This window comes from Oryctolagus cuniculus, chromosome 11 (assembly GCF_964237555.1).
Source record: "Oryctolagus cuniculus chromosome 11, mOryCun1.1, whole genome shotgun sequence".
Lineage (NCBI taxonomy): Eukaryota > Metazoa > Chordata > Mammalia > Lagomorpha > Leporidae > Oryctolagus > Oryctolagus cuniculus.
This window is the reverse complement of record NC_091442.1, coordinates 14,413,973-14,441,766: the sequence shown is the minus strand read 5'-3', so window position 1 is coordinate 14,441,766 and position 27,794 is coordinate 14,413,973. Positions and strand designations below refer to the sequence as shown.

Genomic DNA, 27,794 nt, shown 5'->3' with positions numbered 1-27,794 from the left:
CTTTCCCAGGCCATAGCAAAGAGCTGGATAGGAAGTAGAGCAGCTGGGTCTTGAACTGGCGCCCATATTGGATGCCGGCACTGCAGGCCAGGGTGTTAACCTGCTGCGCCACAGCGCCGGCCCCAAACAGGCAGCCCCTTCTATGTGGTTGATGTAAATGAGCTTTTGGCCCCTCTTTTACAAGGCACGGATCCCACTCTCGAGGGCAGAGCCCCTGGGACCTCCTCACCTCCCAAAGACCCCCCCTCCCAATACCATCCTGGGGTGGGGGGAGGAGACACAAATGCATGGTTTCCACTTGAAATCCCGCCCCTGCCTGCAGCCATGGCCAATGAAATGGGAGCAGACGCGAAGGGTAGCTCGCACCTCACGTTGGTTTTAGAGCCAGAGCGGGAGAGACTCTCACTCCTGCCCTCTGCGGCATGTTTGGGCGGCGTTTGCTGCATCAGCCTGGATCCTGGAGTGGGCACCCGTGGCAGGGCCACAGGGACGTGCAGTGCAGGGATGGAGAGACAAGCTGGGGCCCCGGCCTGTCCTGGAGCCTGCCTTACCTTGACCCAAACCCCCTCCCTGTCCCGCCTCCTTCCTCCCAGCGAAGAAAGCTGGGAAGGGACCGGAGCAGAGGCGACGAGTGAGCGAATTTTGGACTTTGCAGGCCCATGGACCATGTGTGTTAGGGGGAGAGGGGGAAACCCAAATGGATCAAGATGGATTTTCTGCCCATGTGTGGGACGGGGCAGAGCATAAGAGCAGATCCAAACCAGGTCACTGAGTTCAAGCTGACAGCTGCACCTGCTGCGTCTAATGCCAAGATCCCAGTCTCCAGAGTCTCAGGCTCCGGGTGATGGCTTTCGCTGGGCAGAAGGCTGGTCTCCCCTCCCTGAAGTCCGCTGTCCCGGGGCCTTCCCTGACTCCCATCTCCCACGAGCTCCCTCCACCTGAGTCTTCTCCACGTTTCATCAAAGTATATGAAAATCTCAAACGTTCAGAAACATCAGTGGGCAGACCACATGCCACGACCAGAGATCTTCAAAAACACTTCACGGAAAACACGTAACATGAAAAAACTATGCCTGGACTTCAGAATTTTTTACACCCCAATAAATGCATCTTTCAGTCCATTTCCATGAACCATTGGAAGTACTCTTGTGCATTTAACAACTGTTACCATCATACCGTATTTGCTTCATCCTTTGGTGCCTTTTTTTTTTTTAGGATTTATTTTATTTACTTGAAAGACAGAGTTACAGAGGGAGGTAGAGAGCTTCTGTCAGGTCTCCCACACAGGTGCAGGGGCCCAAGCACTTGGGCCATCTTCTACTGCTTTCCCAGGCCATAGCAGAGAGCTGGATCAGAAGGAGCAGCCAAGGCTCGAACCAGTGCCCATATGGGATGCTGGTGCTTTAGGCCAGGGCTTTAACCCACTGTGCCACAGCGCTGGCCCCGGTTCCAGTGTTTTCTGAAACGAACAGTATTCGCCACACGGGAGGGTAGGGAGTCGAGTCTGCTTCACTGTATGATTCGCTGCCAGGAAGTCTGTAGTTATTCACTGAGTGGATCTCACCAAGTCCTCGTGGACACCGAGGCAGTAGCTACTATTAGCATTATCGCCATTGTACAGAAGAAGAAACTGAGGCACATGAGATCAGACACAATGGGTCAGACAGGCTGCGTGCAGAGCCATGCATCCCCTGTACCGTGGCTCCCCACTTTACCCACCATCTCTGTCCACCGGGCCCACCTAACACCATCTACAGAGGAGACGGGCGGGAGAGGAAGAGGAACCAGGGGCTGCCCCACCTGGGGTCTCCACACATGGGCTCTTCCCTCCTGCCCTGGGGCGGAGAGAGAATGCCCCCTCCCAGTCAGGGTCAGGTGACCTCTGGGATTTGCGGTGAGAAGAGATTCCCTCTGGGGAATGTGAGGGCTGATCCTGTGTTCCCAGGCTTAACACCCCACCCCCAACACCACCACCGAGCCCAGGAAGCTCCAGTCCCCCCCACCCCAGCAGAGGCCCACTCTCCCAGTGCCCAGGCAGCCAGAGGAGGATGGCTCTAGACAGCTCTCCGATCGTTGGAACTGTGGGATCTGGGTGGGGCCCCCAGCCCCAGGCAGATAGCTCCTCCAGGTCCTGGAACACCAGGCTCTAAAACCAAAAACACCCGTGGCCAGCGTCTTCCTACCCAGCTGCATGACGTTGAACAGGTGCCCACTCTGTAGAAACCTCAGTTTGCACATCTGTCGGATGGGGCTAGTTACCACGTGGGGCTGGTCCTAGGGTGAGGCACACCAGTGGCCCAGCACACAGCATTTAAGGAGGCTTTCCCTCTGGGAGGCTGCACCTGCTTGGGCTTGGGGCAGTGAGCGCCTCCTTGGATTCACACCTGGGCTCTTGGCTGCCTCCCTCACCTGAGCCCAGGCTCCCACAGTTGTGAGAAGGAAGTGAGATACGGAAAATGGAATGAAAATGGGCCAATTTGAAATTGGTGCATAATTTTTCCTAACTTGCCTTTCTCACGAACTTTTTGTACGCATAGGTTTCAAGCATCTTTGCAACAAAATAAAGGTATCTTTTTATTCCATCGTCGGGCGCTTTCTGAAGCCCGGTCATGGAGCCAGCCAGGGACACAGCAGGAGTCCAAACTCGGGCCTTCTGCCTCCAGAATCCATGGCTCCACGCCTCCCGCGTGATGGGGGCGCTTTCCCAGGGGAGTTCAGAAGCAGCCTGGTCCCGCTCCCAGCCCGCACGGCTGTCCCGGGAGGCCCACTGCCCACTGGCCTTCCGTCCTCTTCCCAGGTGGGCCGTGGGGGCAAACGAGGCCCCAGCTGCAGCCTTCGGTGGCTCCTGCCAAGCTGGCACTTGGGGCCTGGGGGTGGGGCAGGGGTCCCAGCCCAGCAGCTGGGCCGACCTCAGGGCCCTAGTTTCCGTAAACACCGCAGCGAGCCAAGCCCACGTGGTCGGGCCGTGGGCCGCTGGCCGAGAGGGGCCGAGGTTTGGCTGACCCTGAGCGGTTTGCTCCAACACGGCCACTTCCACCCCCTCGGCCTGGCTGGGCTTCCAGTAACGCAATGTTTTTTCTGGGGCTCCTAGGGTGGGATGTTGGGCACGGGCCCCTCCTCCCCCTAGGGTGAGTTGGAGTTGGCTCCAGCTTGAACGGGCTGAGCCGGAAGCAGAGGGTGTGGCTGGAGCCTGCCCTGCTGGTCCCTTGTGGGGGCCTGGGGGTAGGGAAACAGCTTCTGCAGACAGAGCCAGGCCCTCAGAGACCGAAGGGAAGCTCTTAGCTACTGTCGCCACCCCTTCCTGCAGAGCGCCGAGGGGCACAGGTGGATGCCACAGGAATATGCCACCTGCCACCATCCCGGAAGCACCCTGGGACAGAGGCCCAGAGAGGTGAGGTGACTGGCCTAAGGTCACACAGCAAGTAAACGACAGGTCCAGCTCTGGGACCGAGTCCCCCCTTTGTCTCTGAAGCAACTCCACGTTGCTGAGTGAATGCGCCACCCAGCCGAGGGAGCTGTCGGGGCTGGACACGCAGCCTCACGGAAGGGAGAGGAGCGGGCTGAGGGCCTGAGCTTTGTCCTCCACCCTGCGGGACCGCTGGAGCCGGGAGAGGAGGAGAGGAGCAAAGGAACTGCCGTGTGACGTGGGCTCGGTCCCTTCCGCCTCCGGGCCTCTGCCCCTCTCTGGAGACCCTGGGACAGGGAGGGCTGGCCGCTGGGGGCATGGGGACTGTTCCAGCCGAGGGCCCCGCCGTCTGCGTCGTCTTGGGCTTCTTTCCAGTGTCGGGGTGTGGTCTGGGGCTTGCTTGTGTTGACAGGGGTCTGTGAGGCTGTGATGAACAGGGCACAGGCGCCCCCGACTTGGGGACTGGCTGGTGACTCACCCCCTTCTCAGAACATCCTGTTGTCCCATGACTGGGAGCCCCCGGGGTGGCTCCAAACCAAGTCCCCCTGACCACCACCACCACCCCCATCCTTAACACACACGGGGAATGGCAACAATTAACTCTGTCCTTGGGCCAAGCCACATGTTCACGTGGGCACTGGTTTTGCTGACCACATGTGACCTCAGAGCTGGAAGAGTCCCAGCAGGCAGAGAGGGCGTCCTGTCCCATCGCAGCTGTGCACCGAGGCCCAGAGAGGCTAGGACAGTTGCCTGAAGTCACACAGCGCAGAGAGCAAGGAGCTGGGGCCTGACGCCCAACTCAGCACTTTGCTAGCTCTCCAGGCAGTCCTGGGACCAGCCCGAGGCCCAGGGTCCTCGGGGCCTCCTCTGGGGCCTCTGCCGCTTCAGCCCACCCTTCATCCACGGGGCTCCTGACAGCTCCTGCCCCTGTGCCACTGCCCGGTCTGTCCTCTCCTGCCCTGTGTTTCGGCTGCCTCCCTGCCTGGGCAGTGCCTACTCCTGTTTCCAGACTCAGCCCAGGTGCTACCTCCTCCACGAAGCTTTCTGAAGCCACCTCCCTTCTCAGCCAGGCTGTGCAGGGGGCCCCTCCTCTTTGGTCCCAGGACCTGGCACTTCTCATTGTGCTACAGTCATCTCTTCCTTTGCCTCCATCTCCCCCTGCTGTCTGTGAGCTCATGGTGGACAGGACCTGTTTTGCTATTCTTTATTTGGCAGTAGGACGTGACCCCTACATTCAGGGTTGTTGAATAAATGCATGAATGGACGGATAAGCGGATCCTGGAAGAACAGATAAATGGGTTGATGGATGGACAGGTGAATGGGTGGGTGGATAAAAGACAAAGGGGGATGGACGTGAGGTGCAGTGGTTAAGATGCTGCTTGGGGGGCGGTGCCATGGCATAGCGGGTAAAGCCGCAGGCTGCAGTGCCAGCATTCCATATGGGCACCTGTTCAAATCCCGGCTGCTCCATTTCTGATCCAGCTCTCTGCTGTGGCCTGGGAAAGCAGTGGAGGATGGCCCAAGTCCTTGGGCCCCTGCACCCGCGTGGGAGACCAGGAGAAGCTCCTGGCTCCTGGCTTCGGACTGGTGCAGCTCGGCCATTGCAGTCATCTAGGGACTGAACCAGCAGATGGAAGTCTCTCCCTCTCCCTCTCCCTCTCTCCCTCTCTCCCTCTCTCCCTCTCTCCCTCTCTCCCTCTCTCCCTCTCTCCCTCTTTCCCTCTCTCCCTCTCTCCCCCTCTCCCCCTCTCTCTCCCTGCCTCTGCCTCTCTGTAACTCTGCCTTTCAAATAAATAAATTTTTTTTAAATAAGATGCCGCTTGGGACTCCCAAACTCCATATCAGGGCACCTGGTTCATGCTCCAGCTCCTCTGCTTCTGACCCAGCGTCCTGCCAATGCACACCATGGAAAGCGGCAGGCGGTGGCTCAAGTTCTTGGGTCCCTGCCCCACATGTGGGAGACTTGGATAGGGTTCTGGGCTCCTGGCTTTGGCCTGGCGCAGCCCTGGCTATTGCGGGCATTTGGGGCATGAACCAGTAGATGGAAGATCTGTGTGTATATATGTGTGTGTGTCTATGCCTTAATATAAAATAAAAATAAACAATAGATGAAAGAATGAATGGACAAACAAGGATGCCTGGATACAAGGGCAGATGGATTAGACAGACACCTACAGGGATGCAGACGGTGAGAGAGAAGTCCCTGGAGACTGGGCATCCTGGCTGAGGGAAGATGGAATGAGACTGTTGTCTACCTCCTCCAAGGAATGTCTGGCCAAGAGCACAACCCCTGCTCCTGATGCCTGGTCCCTCCTGACCAACTGTTTCCAACTCAGTGGGGGCCCCTGAGCTTTGGAAATCAGTCCGACATCGGCGAGCCTAGGAGCAGCGCCCCCAGCCTCCGACGTCCTGGGAATCTGCATTCCTGAGGCTCTCACGCCAGTCCAGAGCTGCTTCTTTCAGGAGCTCTCAAATATCTGGAGTTGGGGCTGGCGCTGTGGCGTAAGGGGTAACACCACCACCAGCAGCGCCAGCATCCCATATGGGTGCCAGTTCACGTCCCAGCTGCTCCACTTCCAATCCAGCTCCCTGCTAATGAGCCTGGGAAAAGCAGCAGAAGATGGCCCAAGTGCCTGGGCCTCTGCCACCCACATGGGAGACCCAGATGAAGCTCCTGGCTCCCGGCTTCCGCCTGGCTCTGTGCTGGCTGTTGCAGCCATGTGAGGAGTGAACCAGCAGATGGAAGAACGATCTCACTCTGTCTCTCCCTCTCTCTCTCTCTGTAACTCTGACTTTCAAAATAAACAAATAAATTTCTTTAAAAAATAAAATATGGAATTCACCCCTTTCCCATTTTACAGATGAGGAGGTTGAGGCCAAGGAACTTGCTCAAGGATGCGCAGCCACAGAGTTGGGATCACAGCTTGAATCCTCCAATTCACTTATTCATGTGTCAACAAATCTGCAGCCAACACCTATCATGCCGGGGTCAGTGCCCTCTCCCTGGCCTGCCCAGCCCTCGTGCCACTTCCGGAGCCCTTCCCATGTGCTGCTGTGACCTCCCCAGCTCTCTAGTGGGCTTATCCTGGGCCTCACTGGCTCTTCGGCACAACCCCCTCGCCTAGCAATGAGGCCATGTCACAGCCCAAGGGCACCATGCACCGTGTGCGAGGCAGTCTCATGCATGTATTGTGAGCTGCATATTCCGCCCTGCGCCCTTGGTGGGGACCATGCCAGTCCCCACACGCTCAACCTTGCCAGCTCGAACCGGGGGCCAAGTGAATGTTAAGCTGTTGAAATCCCACAGCAGCCCCAGGGGGAGCCATCACATGGCACCTGGGATCTTGAGAGCAAGAGCAGATCTTGAATTCCTGCCCAAACCAGGGCAGAGAGGCCAGAGAAAAGCCCCTGGGGGCTGGACACTGGCAGGCCAGTGGAAAAGAAGGCAATTTCTCACTTGCCCCTCCCATCATGGCAGAGGCAGGGGTCGGGGTGGGGCCGTTTGAAGGTGCCAGTCAGCAACAGATGGAGCCTGGAGTTTGCGGACAGCAGCTCAGACCCACGCAAGCCATGACCATTTGCCCGGTGCCTTCCACGGGCCTTCCCTGACACAGGTGACATCGCTGAAGACAGGCAACAAATCAGTGTCCTAAGGGCCAAGATAAGGCTGGGTGCGTGGGGCAGAAAAGTTTCTGGGCACACGTCAGAACATTAGGGGACGGGAGAAGAATGTGGAAGATGAACAGAGCCAAGGGCCGCTTCCAGGAGGCAGCTGACTGAGTAGACCCCTGGGAAGATGGACCGTGGGAAGAGGTGAAAGTGAATGAGTGACATGAAACAGAGCAGAAAGGGGGGCAGCATGGACTTGGAGAACGAAACAGCGTCCTAGGCTCCCATCTGTAAACACCTGGGGGATGCGTAAGTCCCCAGACAGGTGCAAAATGCCACAAGTTGAGCCCAAAAGGAGACGGAGATTTGAACAGGTAACTGAAGATCACAGCACTTGGTGCTCTTTTCGGCAAATTCCAATGAATTTCATGGAGCAGCTCATTCCGATCTTACACGAGTTGCTTTAAAAATAAAAACAGCCCAACCAAGCCTATCCTGTCAGTGTTCCCTTTATCACAACGGCCAGGAGAAAGCAAACAAGCCGGGACGTCCACAGGCCCATTTCCCTCGTGAACACGGAGAGTCACCAAGTGAGATGCTTGCTGATTGCTTTGAGCGAGGTTAGGACAGCGACACGACATCACCGGCAGAAAGGGCTTATCCCAGGGAAACAGAGACACCACGACGTCCCCCCGCGCCGTCCACTGAAGCCCTGGATCAAGAGATCCAGCGAGACAATGGAAAGCTTCTGATCAGAGCCTTATGTGTGTGCGACTTCCACACCTTCTCAGGAAACGACAGCCGGGAGAAGTTCCTTAATCTGATGGGATGTGGGCACCAAAGACCTTGAGAAGATACCCTTAGTGGAGAAACCGCGTATGCACACCTTTGAAGGTCAGGAACGCGACAAAATGCTGGTGATTACTGCTCCGTTCAACCCGCAGTGCTGCGGCTGCGCATTTGGCACAGTGGTTACAGTGCCAGTTCAGACACCCACATCCCACATACAAGTGTCTGGATTCAATTCCACGCTCTGGCTCCCAACTCCAGCTCCTGCTAATGCAGACCCTGGGGGGCAGCAGGTGATGGCTCAGTGGCTGGGACCCTGCCAGCCACGTGGGAGACCTGGATGGAGCCCCTGGCACAGGGCTTTGACCCCTCGCTGGCTGTGGCAGGCATCTGAGGAGTGAACCAGTGGATAGGCACTCTCTCTCTTCCTCTGGATCTCAAATGCACATCTATACTGTATAATAGCATGTGACAATCAACTGAAAAAATACACCTATTTCCTTATTTGAAAAGTGGAGAGAGAGAGAGAGAGAGAGAGAGAAAGCAAGCAAGCTTCCATGTACTGGTTCACTTCCCAAATGACTCCAAGAGCCAGGGCTGGTTGAGCCAGGCTGAAGCCAGGAGCCAGGAACTCCATCCTGGTCTCCCACGTGGGTGGCAGGGCCCACGCACATTAGCAGGGAGCGGGATGGGAAGAACAATCGAGACAAGAGCCCAGACGCCCCGACAAGGGACGCGGGGTCCTAAGAGGGCTTATCCCGCTGTGCACACATCTGCCGCGCACCAGCACTGTGTGAGCTTGGGTTTCCTTTTGGCCAAGCGAAGGGCAGCTGTGCTGGGTGTACTTGGGGCTGAGGCTAAAGCCTCAAGGGTTCCCTGGACACTTGGGTCTCCGCAGTGCCAAGGGACGCAGCCGCAAGTGAGCAGCCAAGGAGCCGCGTCCCTGCTGCAGCCGCCAGTGCCCGGCCTCCGCTGCCCACACCCTCCCATCCTTGGTGACCGAGAGAAATGCACACTCAGGGCCCCAGGAACCTGAGCTACCAGCAGCCTCCTCCAACCCTGCAGCCAGTTGGGTCTCCCGTCGCTCAGCCGAGGGCTTCCCTTCCATCGCAGGGATCAGTGCGTGTCTCTCAGCCTCGTCCGCGTCTCCCAGCCTCTCCTGTCTGCCTCCAGCCTCAGAGAAAGGAGCGGCTGAACACCGTTCCCCAGCAGAGGTGAGAACAGCGGTACCTGGGGGGTGGCCCGTGTAGTTTGAGGAGGGGCATGAGAAGCCTCCTGGAGTGGTCTGCACGCGTGGTCCTGCACGGCAGTCCGGGAATGACCCTCAGGCTGCACACCTAACGCTAGTGCGCGGCCAGCACTTTTTTCTGGATGTGTGGTACCCCTCAATTTAAAATAATATGGTCACAGAGCGCCAGGGCAGCAGCAACAACAAACAACAGACAGGACACTTAGGTTTCGGAGTCACAGGGACCCGCGTGGCACACCACCTCCTATCTGTGTGAGACTTTCAGCAAGTTACCTTACCCCTCTGAACCTCACTTTTCAAAAAAATTGAGGTGTGTATTGTGGCAATTTGGGGGGCCAGTGCTGTGGTGTAGCAGGTAAAGCCTCCGCCTGCAGTGCCAGCATCCCATATGGGTGCCGGTTCGAGACTTGGCTGCTCCACTTCCAATCCAGCTCTCTGCTATGGCCTGGGAAAGCAGCAGAAGATGGCCCAGGTCCTTGGGCCCCTGCACCCACGTGGGAGACCCAGAAGAAGCTCCTGGCTCCTGGCTTCAGATTGGCGCAGCTCCAGCCGTTGTGGCCAACTGGGGAGTGAACCATCAGATAGAGGACCTCTCTCTCTCTCTCTCTCTGCCTCTCCTTTCTCTGTGTAACTCTGACTTTCAAATAAATAACTAAATCTTTAAAAAAAAATGCCAATTTGGATGGAGCTCATGGTTTGGGAGGTCAGGCTGCCCCGGACACCTGCGTCTCCTATCAGAGTAGCTCGTTCAAGTCGTGGCTACTTCCCATTCCCCATCCAGCTTCCTACTAATGTGCACTGGAGGCAATGGATGATGGCCAAAGTACTTGAGTTCCTGCCACACTGGACCCAGATGGAGTTCCTGGCTCTTGACTTGGGCCTGGCCTACCCTTGGCTGTTGTGGGCATTTGGGGAGTGAACCAGCAGGTGCAAGATCTCTTTCTCCCTCCTCTCTCTCTTGTCACTCCAGATTTCCAATAAATAATTTTTTTATAATGCCAATTGTCATAATTAGCACTTAGCATAAGTTCTGGCTCTATTTGGGTGCTCAGTGTAGGACCATTTCCTCCCTCCCTCCCTCCCTTCCTTTCTTCCTTTCTTTCTCTCAAGATTTTTTTATTTATCTATTTGGGAGGTAGAGTTATGACAGAAAGAGGGAAAGACAGAGAGAAATGTCTTCCATCCTCTGGTTTACTCCCAAATGGCCGCAACAGCCAGAGCTGGGCCAATCCTCAGCCAGGAAACAGGAGCTTCTTCCAGGTCTTCCACACACGTGCAGGGGCCCAAGCACTTGGGTCATCTTCCACTGCTTTCCCAGACCACAGCAGGGAGCTAGATCCAAAGAGGAGCAGCTGGGATTCAACCGGTGCCCATATGGGTTGCCGGTGCAGCAGGGGAGGCTTAACATACTATGCCACAGGGCCAGCTCCCTTGATCACTTTCATTGTTGGGCAAACCAGTAGTCTGGCAAGGACCGGGAATGGGGCGTGGTCTTCCTTGGGTGCAGACTAGAAAGGAGGCAGGGAGTGAAATGTATGTGTTTCATTTCATGCTTACGGTTGAAAGTCATTTTGTTGTATGAAGGAGGGGGTTATTGAAAAACCACCCAATTTGGGGGTGGAACACAGGAGGCACGCCTCTGCCTAACGCATCACCACGAAAAACAGCCACAGACCCTCCGGGGCTGCAGGCCTCGCCTGGCTCCTCCTGCCTCAGAGATCAAGTCCCGCACCCACCTTGAGCTGCCTTCCTCTCCCTCGGCACTGCAGCCACAAGGGAACCTCCTCCAGGCTGGGGAATCCCAGCCTGGCCCCTATGTCAAGTCCCTCTTCTTCCTTTCTGGAACTTTCTGCCGTCCAGTTCCGTCACTGTCACTGTTCTGGGTGCTGGTGAGGTGATGGACGGCCAGAGCCTCCCCCACCTGGTTTATCACTTGGCCAGATTCCACAGGCAAAGCCCACATCTTTCTGTGCCCAGACCCGCAGGGGCTGTGACACTGGAGGAGTCCCCACAGTCTGGGTGCTATGGGTTTGTGAGGGTCTTGCCTCCAAACACTGCACCATTCCCCGTGACTCCCAGAACAGGCAGGACTCTCCCTCTGTGCCCACATCCGGGCATTTCTTGGTTCTCTGCAATGGTGCCTCCTCCAAGGGCTTCCCCTCACTGATTGGTTTGAACAACTGTCCTAGGTATTCCCAGGAAGTCCACCAGTTTTCTCCATGTGGTCTCCCCTTCTGGGTCCAATCCCAAGGTCAAGGTTGTATCTCTAGCCCCTGCAGAGGAGGCGTCAGTGTTGACTGAATTAAAGACCTCAAACTCGGTTTGGCCAAGTCATGCAGCAGCGCCCAGTGAGCGCTGGCACACAGTAGGTCCACAGCTCACTGGGGCTCGTCCACCATGGGACACCTTCCAGAGCCCAGGGAGCTGGCCACACCAAGAGCACACAGGCAGCCCAGGGACGTTCTGCTCTGGGTCACACCCACCTCTGGGCAGCTGCCAATCTCCCCGCCAGAAACCACAGACCCAGCTGAGGCTGCCCGGAGTCCAGGCCCGGGGCTCGGGAGGCCTTGGGTCAGCTCGCACAGGGGGTGTTTGCTGGGTGCTTCCGGTATGTGCAGCCATGCCGGGGGTGGGCGGGGGTCTGAGGCCAGGCTGCAGCGGCCATGGTAGCAGCCTGTGCTAAGGCCCTCTTGGGCTGGGAGGAGCTACAGAAGCTCCTGACAGCCTGTCACAGGCCCCTGGGGCTGGCACTGGCTCGGGCTTCATACACACAGGCACGAGCACACACTCACACACACACACACACACAGGCACCCCTTGGGGGCTACACAGTCCCACGTTCAGGTAAGTGAGCCCATCCCTGGGACCATGAGAAAGGGGAGAGGAGCAAATGCCAGCATGAGCATGAGTGTGTGTTGGGGGGGGGGGGAGAGGGAGAGAGAGAATGTGTGCCTGGGAGTGACCTCACAGCCGCCAGAACATAAACACACGCAGGCCCTGCTTCCCAGGCTCACAGCTGGCTGCGGGGACTCACTGACATGAGACGCACATCACAGACGCACCTGCTGGCCTTCTTCCTCTGCCTCCTCCCGCAGGTAAGGGGCCCTGGGCTCGGAGACATGCAGCTGACTTATTCAGTGTGGTGGGAAGGGGGGTGGGAAGCCCCAGCCCAGGACCCCCCGGCAGAACTCCCGCAAGGCCCCGTGTTGGGCACAGTCCAGCCCCTGAGCCCGAGCCAGGCTTCCCTCCCTGGCACCCAGACAGCTGCCTCCAGCCAGCTCAGCTGTGTGACCCCTGGGCAGCCCCTCTTCCTCTCTGAGCCTTAGCGTCTTCCTCAGCTGAATGCGTGGATGCCCACGAAGGCTTTGTAAAGATAGGGAAAAGTCATCGAGAGTGAGTTCTCTAGCCCGGCCCTGGAACGTGACAGATTTCAACAGAGGGTTTAACGACCGTGCCTCCCCCGCCCAGCCCCCTGCTCAGCACGGCGGGCAGCCTCACTAGGACTCAGCCGTGACTCGCCTGCCTGCTCCGAGCCAGCACTGGGCTGGATGCGGGCGTCTCATTGAGTGAGAAAGGCATGAGAGCTGTGGGATTCTAGTGACTCGCAGAGCCTGGCTGGGAGGGACAGGAGCAAAGGGTTAATCCTCGGGTTTGGCCGGGACAGTTATCCAAGGGCTGCGGAATGTCCCCCGGCACACAACAGCCCCGTAAGGCATCATTCGTCCCAGTTCTCGGCCATGCAAGGCTCAGAGACGGTGAGCACCTTGCCTAAAGCCATACAGCAAAGCCACACCACAGTGATAGTGGAGGGGCAGGGTGGAGCACAGGGTAGTCGCGGGTGTGTGCTGGGGCGCTCCAGTCTATGCCTCTCCCATCCCCACAGCCCGAGCCACAGCTGCTTGGTTGCACCTTCCCTCGGCAAACGCTGCGTTCCCAGCCCCGTGGGACCAGCCCCCCGCAAGCCGTGAACTCACAACAGGATCCCCTCGCTCCCACGACCTGGGCATCCATGCAAGGGAAACCTGAGCACTCTGCTGCCTGCCAGTTCTGAGGCTTGTTCTCAGGGGCATGGGGCAGACGTGGTGCCAGGGTGGTGGCATGGGGAGCTGGGGCTCTGTGAGGGGAAGGGATGGACCCAGAGTGATGAGTGACCCACGGCAAGCCATCCTAGACACACAGCAGTGAGCCCAGTGGGACAGCTCCTCCCTGCCCCGGGAGCCAGGCAGCAGCCTGCAAAGGCTCCCAGGGACGTGGTCATCGTGGACATGCAAAGCCCCCACGCTCCTCCGGGAATTCCAAGTCTTCCCAGAAGGCTGTGGGCTGCTGGACTCAGGACTGAGGACAGAGAGACCTGAGCACACGGCCAGTGGTGAGCTCGTTTAATCTCCATCATTACCCAGAGATAGGTGGTCTCCACTGCACCGGACAGGGGAGCAAGTGAGCTCCAGGTTTGCGTGCCGGGCACCTAAGCCACGTGGTCCAGGTCACAGGGCAGTCAGCGGTAGAACTCGGATCTCTCGTCCCTGCCACAGAGCCCTGCCTCCAGTGACCTGACAAGGCTCCAGGTAGACAGAGCAGAAAGTGACAAGCACAGGGCGCCTGGGAAAGATGTGGAGACAGAGGCCAGAGAGGACACATCCTTGCTTGGCTGTGCCAAGACACCCTCCCCGATGGCTCGCTACCATTCTCAAGCAAATAGGTAAACTGAGGCAGTGACTAAGCTCGCACCAGAGCTCCCTAGAGGATGGGGGGCATAGTAATTAAGGATGTGGGTCTTGACTCATGTGAACTTGGATTCTGCTCCTGGTCCCACCTCTTCCTGGCTGTCTACTATACTTCTGTGGGCCTCAGCTCCTCATCTGTAAAGTGGGCACAATGCTGGAGCCCCACGCTGGAGGGCACAAGGAGATAGCACATGAAAGGGCTGGCACACGGTGTGCATGGGGTGCGACCTGTGGCGCCTGTCAGCTGTCATGGTTGATGTCATCCCCAGCTCCTGCTGGGCACCAGGACCTGCCGTGCCAGAGCAAGCCGAGCCGGCCCCATAGAGGGAGCCCTGGGGAGAAGCCAGGTGCACAGAAGGCCCGTGTCCAGGTGGGAGGGGCTGAGCAGCGGTTCTGGTCGGAGGCCCCCACTGCCCACGCACCAAGGGAGCTGGGCCTGTGGTTGGGAAGGGACCCCACGTCCAGCCCATTTCTCCTCGGATCAGCTCGTATGAGTCACCTTGGGGCTTGGTTAGGTGCAGGTTCAGGGCCGATGCTGTGTCTTCAGCAAGTTCCGGGGGTGCTGTGCTGCCTGTCCTGGCTTCCTGGGGAGGGGCGAGGCTCCGCCCCTCCTCTAGAACCTGGAGTTCCAGCAGGGCTGGCTCAGGTAGGGCCCTGGGCCCTAAGCCTGTGCCACCCACCAGCCAGTTTGGGGCGGCCCCTGCTGGTCAGGGTGGGAGCTGCAGGCAACTGAAAGATTTGCAAAGCTGGGGGGCACTCGGGATGGGAGAGGGTGGGGACCAGAGCAAAAGGGTCGTTGCCCACTTTGGGTCACACAGGAGATGGGAAATCATTGGTTTCATTTTCCTAAACTCATTGTCTTCCCTCCTCTAGACAAAACCTGTACCATGCCACCATCCCACCCCCCACGGGCCCAGGGTCCTACAGAAGGGAGATGGGTCCCCAGAGAAGGGGCCGCTGGGAATATCTTGAGTGATGCTACTGCTCGTCCTTACCTTCAAACAGACACGCAGCGGGCCATGGCCCCTGTTTTGTGGCTTGTTTCTTTGTCATGGGCTGGGGGGCGGGGGCCTCCCTGACTTGGGCTTTGCCCATTGCAGGAAGAGTGCCCTCCCACTTGGCATCTTGGGTCCCCGCTGGGGAGGCCAGACTTGGGGCTCTGCAGACCCTGACTCTCAGCAAGCCCCGCCCCCTCTCTGCAGCTCAGTCCCCCCAGGGACACAGCAGGGGGCGGGAGGTAACCAGGCAGAGGCCTTGAAAATCCAGCTGTGCTCCCACAGTCCCTGGGCAGCTGGCTAAGAATAGATTCCAGTGGTTATGCACCTGCATCCCATCCTGGAGAGCCAGGGTTCCAGTCCTGGCTCCCGCTCCTGACTCCAGCTTCCTGCTAATGCAGGCCCCAGGAGGCAGCAGATTATACTTCGAGTGGCGGGGTCCCTGCCACCCATGTGGGAGACCTGGGGACCTGCACTGAGTTCTGGGCTCCTGGCTTTGGTCTGTTCCAGCCCTAGCTGTTGCAGGCATTTGGGGAGTCAACCAGCTCATGAAAGGTTCTCATTCTCTCTCTCTCCCTCTCTCTCTCTCTCTCTCTAAGATTTATTTATTTTACTTGAGAGTCAGAGTTTCACAGAGAGAGGAGAGGCAGAGAGAGGAAGAGAGAGGCCCTCCATCCAATGGTTCACTCCCCAGTTGGCCGCAACGGCCTGAACTCCACCAATCAGAAGCCAGGAGCTTCCTCCAGGTCTCCCAAGCAGGTGCAGGGGCCCAAGGACTTGGCCATCTTCTACTGCTTTCCCAGACCATAGCAGAAAGCTGGATTGGAAGTAGAGAAGCCAGGACTAGAACCAGTGCCCATATAGGATGCCAGCACTTCAGGCCAGGACGTTAACCCACTGTACCACAGCGCCGGGCCCAGATTCTCATTCTCTCTTTCTCTTTCTCTCTCTCTCCCTCCCTCCCTCCTTCAAATAAATAAGTCAATAAAATCTAAAAGGCACAGAGTCCAGGGTCCCACCTCCAGGACATCTGATTTGGTGAGGCCCCAGGGGGTTGCATTTTACCGAGTTTCCTGGCTGACATGACGCCCACCAGGGCTGGAAACACGTGTGCTTTTTTCTAAAGACCAAAACCACCCCTGGCATGTTGGACAAGGTCACGTCTCCCGGGGAACATCCACAGGCTGGAAATTCGTGCCTTGCTCTCGGCCATTTTTATTTGGGGTTTGTTGCTTTTGCCCTTCTGTGAGCTCCAAGGGGGCCAGGGCTGAGCCCTGTGCAATTATCAACCCCGATGACCATCAGTGCTCAACACACCCAATGCCTGCTGCGCGCCAAGCCACGGGCAAAGGGTTTGAGGTGCATCATTTCATGTCCCCCTCAAAAAAGGCCTCTGGGTTAGCTACCAGTATTGTCCCATTTTACAGAGGAGAAAGCTGAGGCTCACCACAACTCTGGCCCAGAGCCCTGACTCGTGACCACAATGCCACACTGCCTCTTGGGGAGTGCCGTGCAGCTGCTGCGGTTTAAGGCCAGGCCTGCGCGACTCTGAGGCCAAGATCTGGACCCGACACTGCCCAGGCTGGCAGAGGGGCGATGCGCTGTGAGGGTCTCTCACTGTCCACCTTGAAAGCCCACAGCTGAGTGAGGTCTCCGTCTCTGCAGGTGTCTACCCAGCTGTGCCCGACACCGTGCGCCTGCCCCTGGCCGCCTCCCAGATGCCCGCCGGGGGTGCCGCTGGTGCCCGATGGCTGTGGCTGCTGCCGGGTATGTGCACGGCGGCTGGGGGAGCCCTGTGACCACCTCCACGTCTGCGACTCCAGCCAGGGCCTGGTTTGCCAGCCCGGGACGGGCCCCGGCGGCCGGGGGGCCACGTGCCTCTGTAAGCAGGTTTGCGGGACCCCCGAGGGTGTGTGCGGGAGGTCGAGGCCACGGGGTCTTGAATCAGGGAGCAGCCCTGCCCTCTCCACCTCCTTTCACCCTCTGCTGCAGTCCACTGCCCCTTCCACCCCAGGCTCACAGCTTCCTAGGCCCATTGCTCGCATGGCCTCCCCCGGCTCCCACCCAAACCCAACCACCAAAGCCAAGCTCGAACACCTCCCCTGAGAAGCCCTCCCAGATTCTTCAAACCAGACGGCATCATCTCCACCTGGGGCCCTCACAACACTTTGGGGGAAAAAATAGTACAGCCCCGTAGTTAGGGCAAAGCATCAGGCACTGTGACCAGTGCTTCCCGCAGCAGCCACGTGGTTCTCCCAAGCCCCCACAGCACCAGCACTTTCAGAGTCATTTCCCGAGTTGGGGAACTGAGACTCAGGGACACAGGTGTCACATGCCACTCTGTCTTCCTGGAAGGCCCCAGGCTGTCGTCTGAATCCTGGGTTTGCTGTTTCTCCATGACCTTGAACATGAGACCCTTCTCACCACCCTTCTCGGCTTTGGCATCCTCTGATGCCTTGGGCAGGGTCTTGCAGCCTTGTCCAGGGACCCTCGGGGCTGTCCTGTCCATGGTGGACTCCCTGAGCCCCGCCCACTGGAAGCCAGCTGCAGCCCTCCCTGTCACCAAGTTGTGACAGCTCTGCCCTCAGACATGGCTGAAGGTTCCCAGGAGCGACAGCACCCCCAGTGGAGGACCACTGCTTTAACCAAGTTGAAAGAGGCGAAAGGTGGTGTTTCTAAATAATCAGCACATAGAGTAATTCAACTCTTTCATCTCTGTGCCTGTTGCCATAAAAATAATGAGAGACTGGGACCCATGAGACATTGGCAATGACATCTATAAAAAGACCTTTGTTAGAAATCACAGCAACACGGACAGCTATCCAGAGCAAATCCTGGGTAGGCGCCTCCTGTCGGGCGAGGGTGGGAAGACACCGGGGCCGTTCGTGGACTCAGGGTCACTGCTGCCCACAGCACAGGGACACAGCAGCGGGGCTGTGGCTGAGCCCGGCCTCGATTGCAGGAGCGCTGGTGGATTCTATCACCACACACTCGCTCCGCACTTCCTGTGTGCCACTCACCAAGGGCTTCGCCAACATCACCCCGTCACCTCCCCACAACCACAGGAGGCAGGTTCCCGTGCCACCTCCCGGGTGCCAACTGCCAAGGGAGGCAGGGAGAGGTTAAGTGATCTGCCCCACCCCCAGCTCGGTCTGGCTGAGCGGGATCTGAACTCAGGGCCTGGCTGCACGTGGGTGTGTGAGTGACAGAGCAGTGGGGATCGCCTGTGCCTTCTCCAAGGGGCTGGTCTCCTTCCATCCCAAGTCGGACTTCGAACACCTGCAGGCCAAGGACTTACTTGGTCCCAGGTCCCTGCTGCACCTTGCAAGCCCTTGTGAGGCAACACGGCAAGTGGTTAATGATTTGAGCTGAATTTAGGGGCTGGGCACTGGTGAGCCCTGCAGATGGGCTGGGTCAAGACCTGGGACTCCAGAGGGCGCGGACTGCCCCAAGCCTCCTGTACCCCGACTTGGTCCACGCCGGCTCTCTATGGGGCAAATCCACAGTCACAGGATGAGTGAGTTGCAGGACGAGGTCCTGGTCCCCCACGTCCCGAGCCAGTCCACGCTCAGAGCATCGCCAGCCTTCCCTGCAGCTGTTCTCGACACCCTTCTCTCTCACCGACCGCACCCTCTCCACTGCCAAATTCTTCACACTATCTCCAGAATCTTCTACACCCCAGCCCCTCCACGGCTGCCCCCCTGGTCTGAGCACCATCATCATTTGCTTGGGTTTTGTGTGGCCTGGACCTGACTCCCTGCTTCAGCCTCTGCTTCCAGACTGTTCACAACACAGCTGTTAGGGCTCCCGTGTGACACGAGTCAGATCCCGTCTCCCCTCTGCCCCGAAGCCTGCTAAGGCTCCCACATTCTCACAGTGGCCCACAGGACTTGCTCCTGCTTCCTCTCTGAGCTCCTCTACCTGCTTGCCTCTGACCCCACTCTCTGCTCCAGCCACACTGACCTCCTTAAAAACTCCTAGCATGTGCCCACCCCAGGACCTTTGCACTGGCTGTTCCCAGTACCAGTGTTGTTTCCCTCCAGATTTCTGCAGGGCCGGGTCCCTCCCCTCCATTCCAACTTTGCTCAGTGAGGCCCTCCTGGTCACTAGGTATAATAACAAGCCCCTCCCCCCAGCTGAGCTCACCGCCTGGCATAACAAATTCCACTGTTTATGGTGGTTAGTCCAGCAGAGTGGAGGCTTCCATGAGGCAGGGTTTCTGTTTTGTTCAGGCCTACACACCAGTGCCCAGAACAGTGCCCGGCCCCCAGCAGGCACTCGGTAAGTATTCGCTGAAGAGTTGTCGAGGGGCCCACAGCAGCAGGAAGCATTTCTTGAGCACACACTGCGTGCAAGTCCATCACACGCAGCTCAGTTTGTCCACGGCACCCAGTGGGTCCTATTGTTCCCATCTCACAGGTGAGAAAATTCATCCCAGCAGTTAGCTTGCCTGCCTGAGGTCACACCATTTGCAAGTAGCTGAAGGTTTAAAAAAAAATGCCCTGTTGCTCTACCACTGCAAGGGATGCCCAGAGGGGAGGCACAGGAGTCACCAGCTCGCATGACAACCGTGCTCTGGCCTGGGAGAGGCCGTGGGGACCCTGTGAGGCATCATCAGGGGAGGCTGCTCCCAAGGGACTCTGTGCTGGAGGGCCAGGGGAGGTGCCAGGAAGCCTTGAGAAAAGGACCACCCATTCTGAACCATCCCTCTGCTTAGGGACCCGCAGGTCCCAGGGCTGTCACCAGGAGGCGGCCTGGGAGACCTGGGCGTTGCTGGGCCACTGATGGGGGTAGTGGTGCAGCAGCTCCTGTGGCCTCACGGGAAAACAGTAGCCACGTGGTCCAGGCGCAAGGGTCAGGGATCTGGAGCTAAAGGGCTAGGACCTGAAAGAGGCCAGGACAGGGAGCCGCCCCTGGTCCCGTGCCCCCAGGGAGCTGCCCCTGGTCCCGTGCCCCCAGGGAGCCGCCCCTGGTCCCATGCCCCCAGGGAGCTGTCCCTGGTCCTGTGTCCCCAGGGAGCCGCCCCGGGCCTGTAACCACCCCCCCAACCCAGGAAGAACACGTACAGCCTACTCCCGCTCACTGATCATCTGCTCTGTATGGGGTTGAGAGCAAAGCCTGTAAGTCCCCTGCCCACTGGGTCCTCCCGCTCCCCTGCGAGGAACCCCGAAGAGCTGGACGGTGGGGACCTAGGGTGCAGGCCCGAGCATGCGTGTCCCAGAACCCTGCATGGGCTGGCGGGGTGGCAGAGCTGTCTGAGGGTGTTCTCGGGAGACCTGGGACAAACTGCTTCCTACTGAGTGCTTTTCCCAGACCTGTCAGTCACCACCCAGGTCTCCAGGGAGCACCTCCCCCCAACATGCACATACACACACAGAGCACACCACACACACCACACACACACCCCCACACCACACACACAGAGCACACCACACACACACCACACCACTCACACGTACACACCACACTCCCCACACACACACCACACCACACACACATGTACACACCACACTCCCCACACACACCCACACCCCCCACACCACACACATACAACCACACATCACACACACATATACACACCACACTCCCCACACACACCACACACACATACACACCACTCCCCACACACACCCACACCCCCCACACCACACACATACAACCACACATCACACACACACACCACACATATCTCACGTACACTCCCCCACATACACACACACAGAGCACACCACACACACATGTACACACCACACTCCCCACACACACCCCCACCACACACATACAACCACATCACACACATACACACCACACTCCCCACACACACCACACACACAGCACACCACACACATATGCACACCACTCCCCACACACACCCACATCCCCCACACCACACACATACAACCACACATCACACACACACACCACACACATATCTCATATATACTCCCCCACATATACACACACAGCACACCACACACACATATACACACACACTCCCCACACATACCCATACCACACACACAACCACACATCACACACACACACCACACACATATCTCACGTACCACATACACTCCCCCACATACACACACACAGCACACCACACATACCACACACACATATACACACCACACTCCCCACACACACCACACCACAAACATACAACCACACATCACACACACACAACACACACATATCTCACATACTACATACACTCCCCCCCACAGCACACCCCACACACACCCACACCACACACACATAACCACACATCACACACACACACACCACACACATATCTCATGTATACTCCCCCACATACACACACACAGCACACCACACACACATATACACACCACACTCCCCACACATACCCACACCCCCCATACCACACACACACAACCACACATCACACACACACCACACACATATCTCACGTACCACATACACTCCCCCCCCACAGCACACCACACACACATACGTACATCACCCCCATACCACACCTGCACACATAACACATACACACACACCACATACACTCCCCCACATACATACACACCACACACACGTACACACATACATACCACATGCACAGCACACTACACATCCACACTACACCATGCACACATACCACACACACATATACAACCACATACACTCCTCCACATACATACCACACACATGCACACATGCATACCACACATCACACACTACACTCCCCCACATACAACCACACACATGTACACACATACATACTACACACAGCACACTACACATCCACATATCACACACCCACACCATGCACACATACCACACACACGCTATACTCCCCCACATACATAAGCACCACACACGTACACACACATACCCACAATATACTCCCCCATACACACCACACACATGTACACACACTACACTCCCCCACATATGCATAACACACATGTATACATACTATACACACACTACACCCCCACACATACACGCACACACACACTATACTCCCCTACATACATATGCAGCACACACATGTACACACACTATACTCCCCCATATGCATACACACCACACACATGTACACACACATACCACACAATATACTCCCCCCACACACTACACACATGTACACATACTACACTCCCCCACATATGCATAACACACATGTATACATACTATACACACACTACACCCCCACACATATATGCACACACACCACACTATACTCCCCCACATACATATGCAGCACACACATGTACACACACTATACTCCCCCCACACATACACACCACACACATGTAAACACACATACTACACACACTACACTCCCCTGAATACGTATGCACCACACATATGTACACACACTTCCCCACATATATACGCACCACCCACATGTAAACACACACTACACTCCCCCACATATGCACCACACACATATATACATACTACACTCCCACACATATACACCACACATGTATGCACACATACTACACACACTATACCACACACACACCATACACATGTACACACACAACACTCCCCCACATACATACACATCACTCACATGTACACACACATCACATATACCACATACACTCCCCCGCATACACACACCACACACATACTCCCCCACATACAAACACACAGCATACCACACACACATATACACATACCAATACATACTCGCATACATGCCATACACATGTACACACACTACACTCCCCCATATACACACACATGTACACATATCACACACTACACTCCCCCCACACATACACACCACACACATGTACACACATGTACACACAATACACTCCCCACATACACACCACACACATTCACACCACACACATACATACATGTACACACACACACGCTCCTTGGCCTGCCCTGCCTGAGCAGCTTGCACGCCCTTCCCCAGGGCGCCTCCCTCGCCCTGTCTTGGAGCCGGGCGCCGGGACATCCGTGCCCCGCTGGCCTCCAGCCTCACTCCTGTCCGGGGGCAGCGTGGCTGGCCCGCGGGAGCGGCACAGTCAACACCTCCGGAACACGAGGAGGCCCAGCTATTGCATCAGTGTCATGCACTGAGCCCCATGCCACGCACGCATTCAGGGGCATCTCCTGGGGGTCTGAGGGCCCCCCCAGGCTCTGGGCTGGCACGAGTGATGGCTAGACGCACACTGTGGCCCCAGCCCCCAAGGAGGTCCTGCCCATCGGGGAAGCGCCAGTCACGCCCGAGGCACGAAGGCTGCAGCTACACGGGTATGCCGAGCTCCGAGCCAGACACCGCTACGCGTTTTCCACGTGAGCCTGGATCTGCTCTCAAACAGCAGAGTAGCGAGGACCTGGCTCTCGGAGGCCTCCTCCACCTGGATTCGTTATCCACGTGATTTCATCCGGTCTGCACCGCCCTGTGAAGTATAGACCACTGCACACATGCCCCATATGCAGATGAGACCAAGGCAAGAGAAAGTGAAACCCTTTGGCTAAAGTTCACAGGGAGCCAAGAGCAGGCCCCGAGCTCAGCCGGGGCCAGTCCTCCCGAAGCTGTGCCAGGATCCAGGACGCCAGCTGTCTCCGTGCTGGGCTGGGCAGCCTGGGAGCGGGGTGGGTGTGGTGCCTCCCGCTGGGCCTGGCTCAGAGGCTGTGCTGGGTCAAGCCAGGCGGGGAGGGGGTCACCAATGGACTCTGGTTTCCCCCTCAGTCGCAGAGGAGGCTGGGAGCTGTGAGGTGAACGGCCGCCTGTACCGGGACGGGGACACCTTCCAACCGCACTGCAGAACCCTCTGTCGCTGTGAGGACGGCGGCTTCACCTGCGTGCCACTGTGCAACGAGGACGTGCGGCTGCCCAGCTGGGACTGCCCCCACCCCATGCGGGTGGAGGTCCCGGGCAAGTGCTGCCCCGAGTGGGTGTGCGACCAGGGAGGGGGGCTGAGGACCCAGCCCCTCCCAGCCCGAGGTGAGTGTGGGACTGGCGGGGACAAGGGTGGGACTGGCTTGGGGGTGGGGGCATGGGCTGCCTGGGGAGGGAGAGAGGTGGGCATCGGGCCAGGAGTTGGGGACGCAGGAGCGGGGAAGCGGCTGTGGCTAAGGACGGAGTTAAGACCCTGGAGTCTCCAAGCCTCAGAAGCTACAAGCAGCAGGCATTTCAATATCGAAAGCCAAAGCCTGAACAACTAGGATGAAAAGCAGGTGGCGGAGTGGGGAGGGGCAGGGAGGGGCAGATACTGAACCAAGTCCTTGCAGTCGCCAGCAGGCGGTCGGCTCCATCCCTGGTCACCCCTGGTCAGAATGCGTAGCGCATCGCCCAGGCTTTGAACCCTGCGAGGCAGACACCTCTGGGATGTGGGCGGGGGGTGGGCAGAGATGCAGAAAAAGCAGCTGCCTCCCAGCACCAGCTCTGCAGCCCTAGACATCTGGCTGTTGTCATACTGCTTTTTAAGATGCATGATTATATGAATGGGGCTTGTTTGAAAAGAAGGGCTCAGCTCCGTGAACGGTGCTGCCGCACGAGGGCAGGAGAGTGTGGTGGGTTGAGAGTACGGAGTCGGCGCCGGCTCTAAACCCGGCTGCAACCCTTCCTCGCTGTGTGAGTCAGGGCAGGCTGCTTCACTTCTGTGACTCAGTTTCTCCAGTGTAAAATGATGAAGTCGTGAGAACTCACAAATCAAGCAGTGCCCAGGGTGCAGAGCTATCTTAGGTGGGGCTGTGACTGTGCCTGGGATGGAACCTGTTACATTTGCCTAATGCAGAAAATGCCCGCGAGGTCCCCTTGGGCATAAAAAGGAGGAGACACTGTATTTCCAATGTGATCACCCCGTATGTGTCCCCAGGTGTGTGCACACGGGTAGACGTGCACACACTGCCAGCTCCTCGGTTCTGCTTCTCACAGATTCAATCCTCTGTAGACTGAAAATATTGAAAGGCACCAGGAGACTTTTTCTTGCCATTGTCCCTAAACAATACAGCGTGTGTGCGATTTAGATAGTTTTACGTTGTCTTTTGGTATCGCAAGGAAGCCAGAGCTGATTGGTTTAAAGTGGATGGGAGGTTGCATGCAGCCACACACAAGCCTCTCCACCTAGAGACGGAGCAGGGTGGATTTGGGAATCTGGGGGGTCGGGGTGGGGTGGGGGGCTGGCTCTGGAGCTGATCCCCGGGGTGCCAAGGGGCAGGGAGGAGGGCTTCCCAGGCAGAGGGATTCTTTTTTGGCAGTGGGGAGGAGGCTGTCCTGTACATCGTGGATTGTCTAGCAGCACTCCCTGGCCTCTATTTCTCCCAACTGCAACAAGAAGAAATGTCGCCACACATGGCCACATGTCCCCCTGGGGGCAAAGCTGCCCCTAAGTGAGAGCCATTGGGTTACCCAGAGAGAAGGGCGGAAAAACATTAGCAAGGGGAAGGTGACGTGGACTTGGGGAAAAGCCAGGCCGTGGGGACTTCGCCGCCTGAGTCCAGGCACGGTTTGGGAATTTTTATCATCCTTAACCACCGGGTCACAGCGCCACTGCACACAGGCGGGCGCCCCCTGCTGGTAAGATGCGCATGTCAGAGGAGCCGTGGGGGGACAGAAGCGAGGCAGCTCGCCGGTACAGACCACCAGCACTCGTGGGTGCTCCCGAGCTCCCGGCACTGCGCCACACACTTCACATCCACTATTCAGTCCCGACAACAGACCCACAGGACATTTACATACGAAACCGAAGCCCAGGGAGCAACTTGACCCAGACGGCGGGCCCGCCGGCAGGTGGTTTGAGTGGCTGGGAAGCACTAACCTCACCGAGCTGACCCCCTTCCTCTTCCCGCAGGACCCCAGTTTTCCGGCCTCGTCGCCCCCCCGGCCCCCAGTGTTCCCTGCCCAGAATGGAGCACGGCCTGGGGCCCCTGCTCCACCACCTGTGGGCTGGGCGTGGCCACCCGGGTGTCCAACCAGAACCGCTTCTGCCGCCTGGAGACCCAGCGCCGCCTGTGCCTGCCTGGGCCCTGCCCACCCGCCTGGGGCCGCAGTCCACGGAGCACTGCCGTCTAGAGCCGGCTGGGAATGGACACGTGGTGCCCACTGTGTCCAGCAGGTGGCTGACAGCAGCAATCCCGCTAGGATCCGCCACGCAGGGCCAGTAGGACAAGGACATTCTCCAGCTGCCTGGTCCTGGTCCCTCTGGACTCGGATGCGGCAGGGGTGCATCCCCAAGGCCCCCTTCCCCTCACTCAGCCCGGGAGACTGGCCAAGGCTCCCCGGGGCTTCTGGTCCGTTCCCAGCCTACAGCCAGCCTTAACGGAACACGCAACTTCCCCTGGGCGGAGGTGGCGCGGCCGTGTTCTTAATGACCAGGCTGCGGGTGGACCAGCGAGCAGGGGCTTGTGGGTCTCCTGCAGCAGCCTGCTTCTCCCCCCGGGGGTTGTGCAAAATCATCCCTGATAGAGAACTACATTTAAACTGCATTGTCCGCCTTAGGCTGTGTGAGAAATCTTCCCCACCAGGGGCAGAATTCGGGGCTGGCTTCTTTCTGAACCCCAGGAGGTAAAACCTTGTGGGAATGAGTGTGACACGAACACCTGCACCTTGGACAGATCAGCCGTCTCCACAGAGGGGAGGCTGCCCCCTGGGGGCCGGGAACAGCCTGAAATAAACCAAGTCAAGTGAGGATTTCTGGTTGCATGTCTCATGCTTTGTTGCCTAAAGAAAAATTTAAAAAAGGAAAAAAAAAAACCGGAAAAATAACCCAACACCTACAACCCTACATCATCCTGCGTGGTCTAGCTGTGTTTGTTGAAAAATAAAAAGCATGTTGCCATGAGGAGCCAGCCAGGAAATTAGGAAACACTCGTGGTGTTTAAACAGGGACTCTGTCTTATTAAATTAATTTTATTGAGGCGTAATTCACACACGTCGGGGGCTCCTGATTGAAGGAGTCTTTGCAAATGGACACACCCTGGAAAGGACTCCTCAGTCAAGGCACAGAGCTTCCCTGACCTCGGAACACGCGCCTCCTATCAAGGCAGCCGCGTCTCTGACTTCTATCACCATAGATGAGCTTTGCTGGTTTCTGAACGCCACATACGTAGAGCCACGTAGAATGAGCGACCACTTTAGGTCAGCGAAATAAAAGAGAAGGAATTTGGCGCTGGTGTTGGCTTAGCTGTTAACATGCCCGTATCTCACATAAGAAGGTCTGGGTTCGAATCCTGCCTCCTTTCCCAGTTCCAGCTTCCTGTTAATGAGCATCGTGGAGGCAGCAGGTGGTGGTTCAAGTACTTGGGTTCCTGCCACCTGTGTGGGAGACCTGGATGGAGTCCTGAGACCCTGGCTTCAGGCTGGCCCAGCCCTGGCGGTTGGGGGCAGTTAGGGAGTGAACCAGTGGATGAGAGAGCTGCTTCTCTTTGGCTTTCAAATAAATAAAAATAAGCAAATACAAATTTTTAAAAGAGGGCATTTAATGGGCGGGGCACTAGTCCCCCAGCTGAGTGGCCGCACAGGCATCTGGGTGACAAGCTGACGGCAGCCCCCTCAGGGAGGGGGAGGGCGCCCCCCCCCCCAGCTGCAGCCACAGCAGGGCCACCTGCAGTCAGAGGTGGGAGAGACCCCCCCACACACGCTGTCACTAAGGCGCCTGCTCCTGGCCCCCAGCCCTTGCCTCAGGCACCCCATCTTCCAGGATCCCAGGCAGAGAGCTGGAGCCACCTGGTGGCCAGAAAACCCCTGCACGGCAGCTGGAACCAGCCCTAGCCCAGGGACAGGAAAGGCTGGGGAAGCCATCTGCTCCGAAGCCCGGTGGCTGCTGGACAGCTCTGGGAACTTGGACTTGGCCACTGAGCTCAACGCCATCAGAATCCTGTATTCCAGAGTCCTTGTTGGAATGCTCTCCGTGACTCTGATCGCAAGAGCAGAGAAGGGAAGGGAAGGCAGGCGAGGCGAGGGGAAGGAAGTGTGCAGACGGTCAGGACCAAAACAGAGCCACTCACACCAAGCCCAGACAGCCAGATGCCAGGGGGTTACGACAGAGGGAGGGGAGCTCACGCACAGGTGCCTG

The 27,794-nt window shown here is 57.7% G+C and overlaps 1 protein-coding gene across 2 annotated transcripts; it reads left to right on the top strand.

The window, feature by feature from the left end:
* The first annotated feature begins 11,637 nt into the window (after positions 1-11,637).
* Positions 11,638-26,410, top strand: CCN5 (cellular communication network factor 5). 2 transcript variants are annotated; one of them, XM_051845014.2, is made up of 5 exons: positions 11,638-11,661; positions 12,062-12,148; positions 16,438-16,654; positions 23,468-23,722; positions 25,572-26,410. In XM_051845014.2, the coding sequence occupies exons 2-5, from the start codon at positions 12,092-12,094 to the stop codon at positions 25,790-25,792; spliced, it is 750 nt and encodes a 249-aa protein (XP_051700974.1). In that variant the 5' UTR covers positions 11,638-11,661; positions 12,062-12,091; the 3' UTR covers positions 25,793-26,410. The 2 variants fall into 2 exon arrangements, with proteins under 2 accessions (XP_051700974.1, XP_051700973.2); XM_051845013.2 differs by lacking the exon at positions 11,638-11,661 and adding an exon at positions 11,668-11,897.
* Positions 26,411-27,794: the final 1,384 nt, after the last annotated feature.

Excerpts from the sequence above, each read along its gene's own strand:
- CCN5 (XM_051845014.2), top strand. The coding sequence starts at position 12,092 with ATGAGACGCACATCACAGACGCACCTGCTGGCCTTCTTCCTCTGCCTC. Across the intron at positions 16,655-23,467 it reads CCGGGGGGCCACGTGCCTCT|TCGCAGAGGAGGCTGGGAGC; the intron begins GTAAGCAGGTTT and ends TTTCCCCCTCAG. Across the intron at positions 23,723-25,571 it reads CCAGCCCCTCCCAGCCCGAG|GACCCCAGTTTTCCGGCCTC; the intron begins GTGAGTGTGGGA and ends CTCTTCCCGCAG.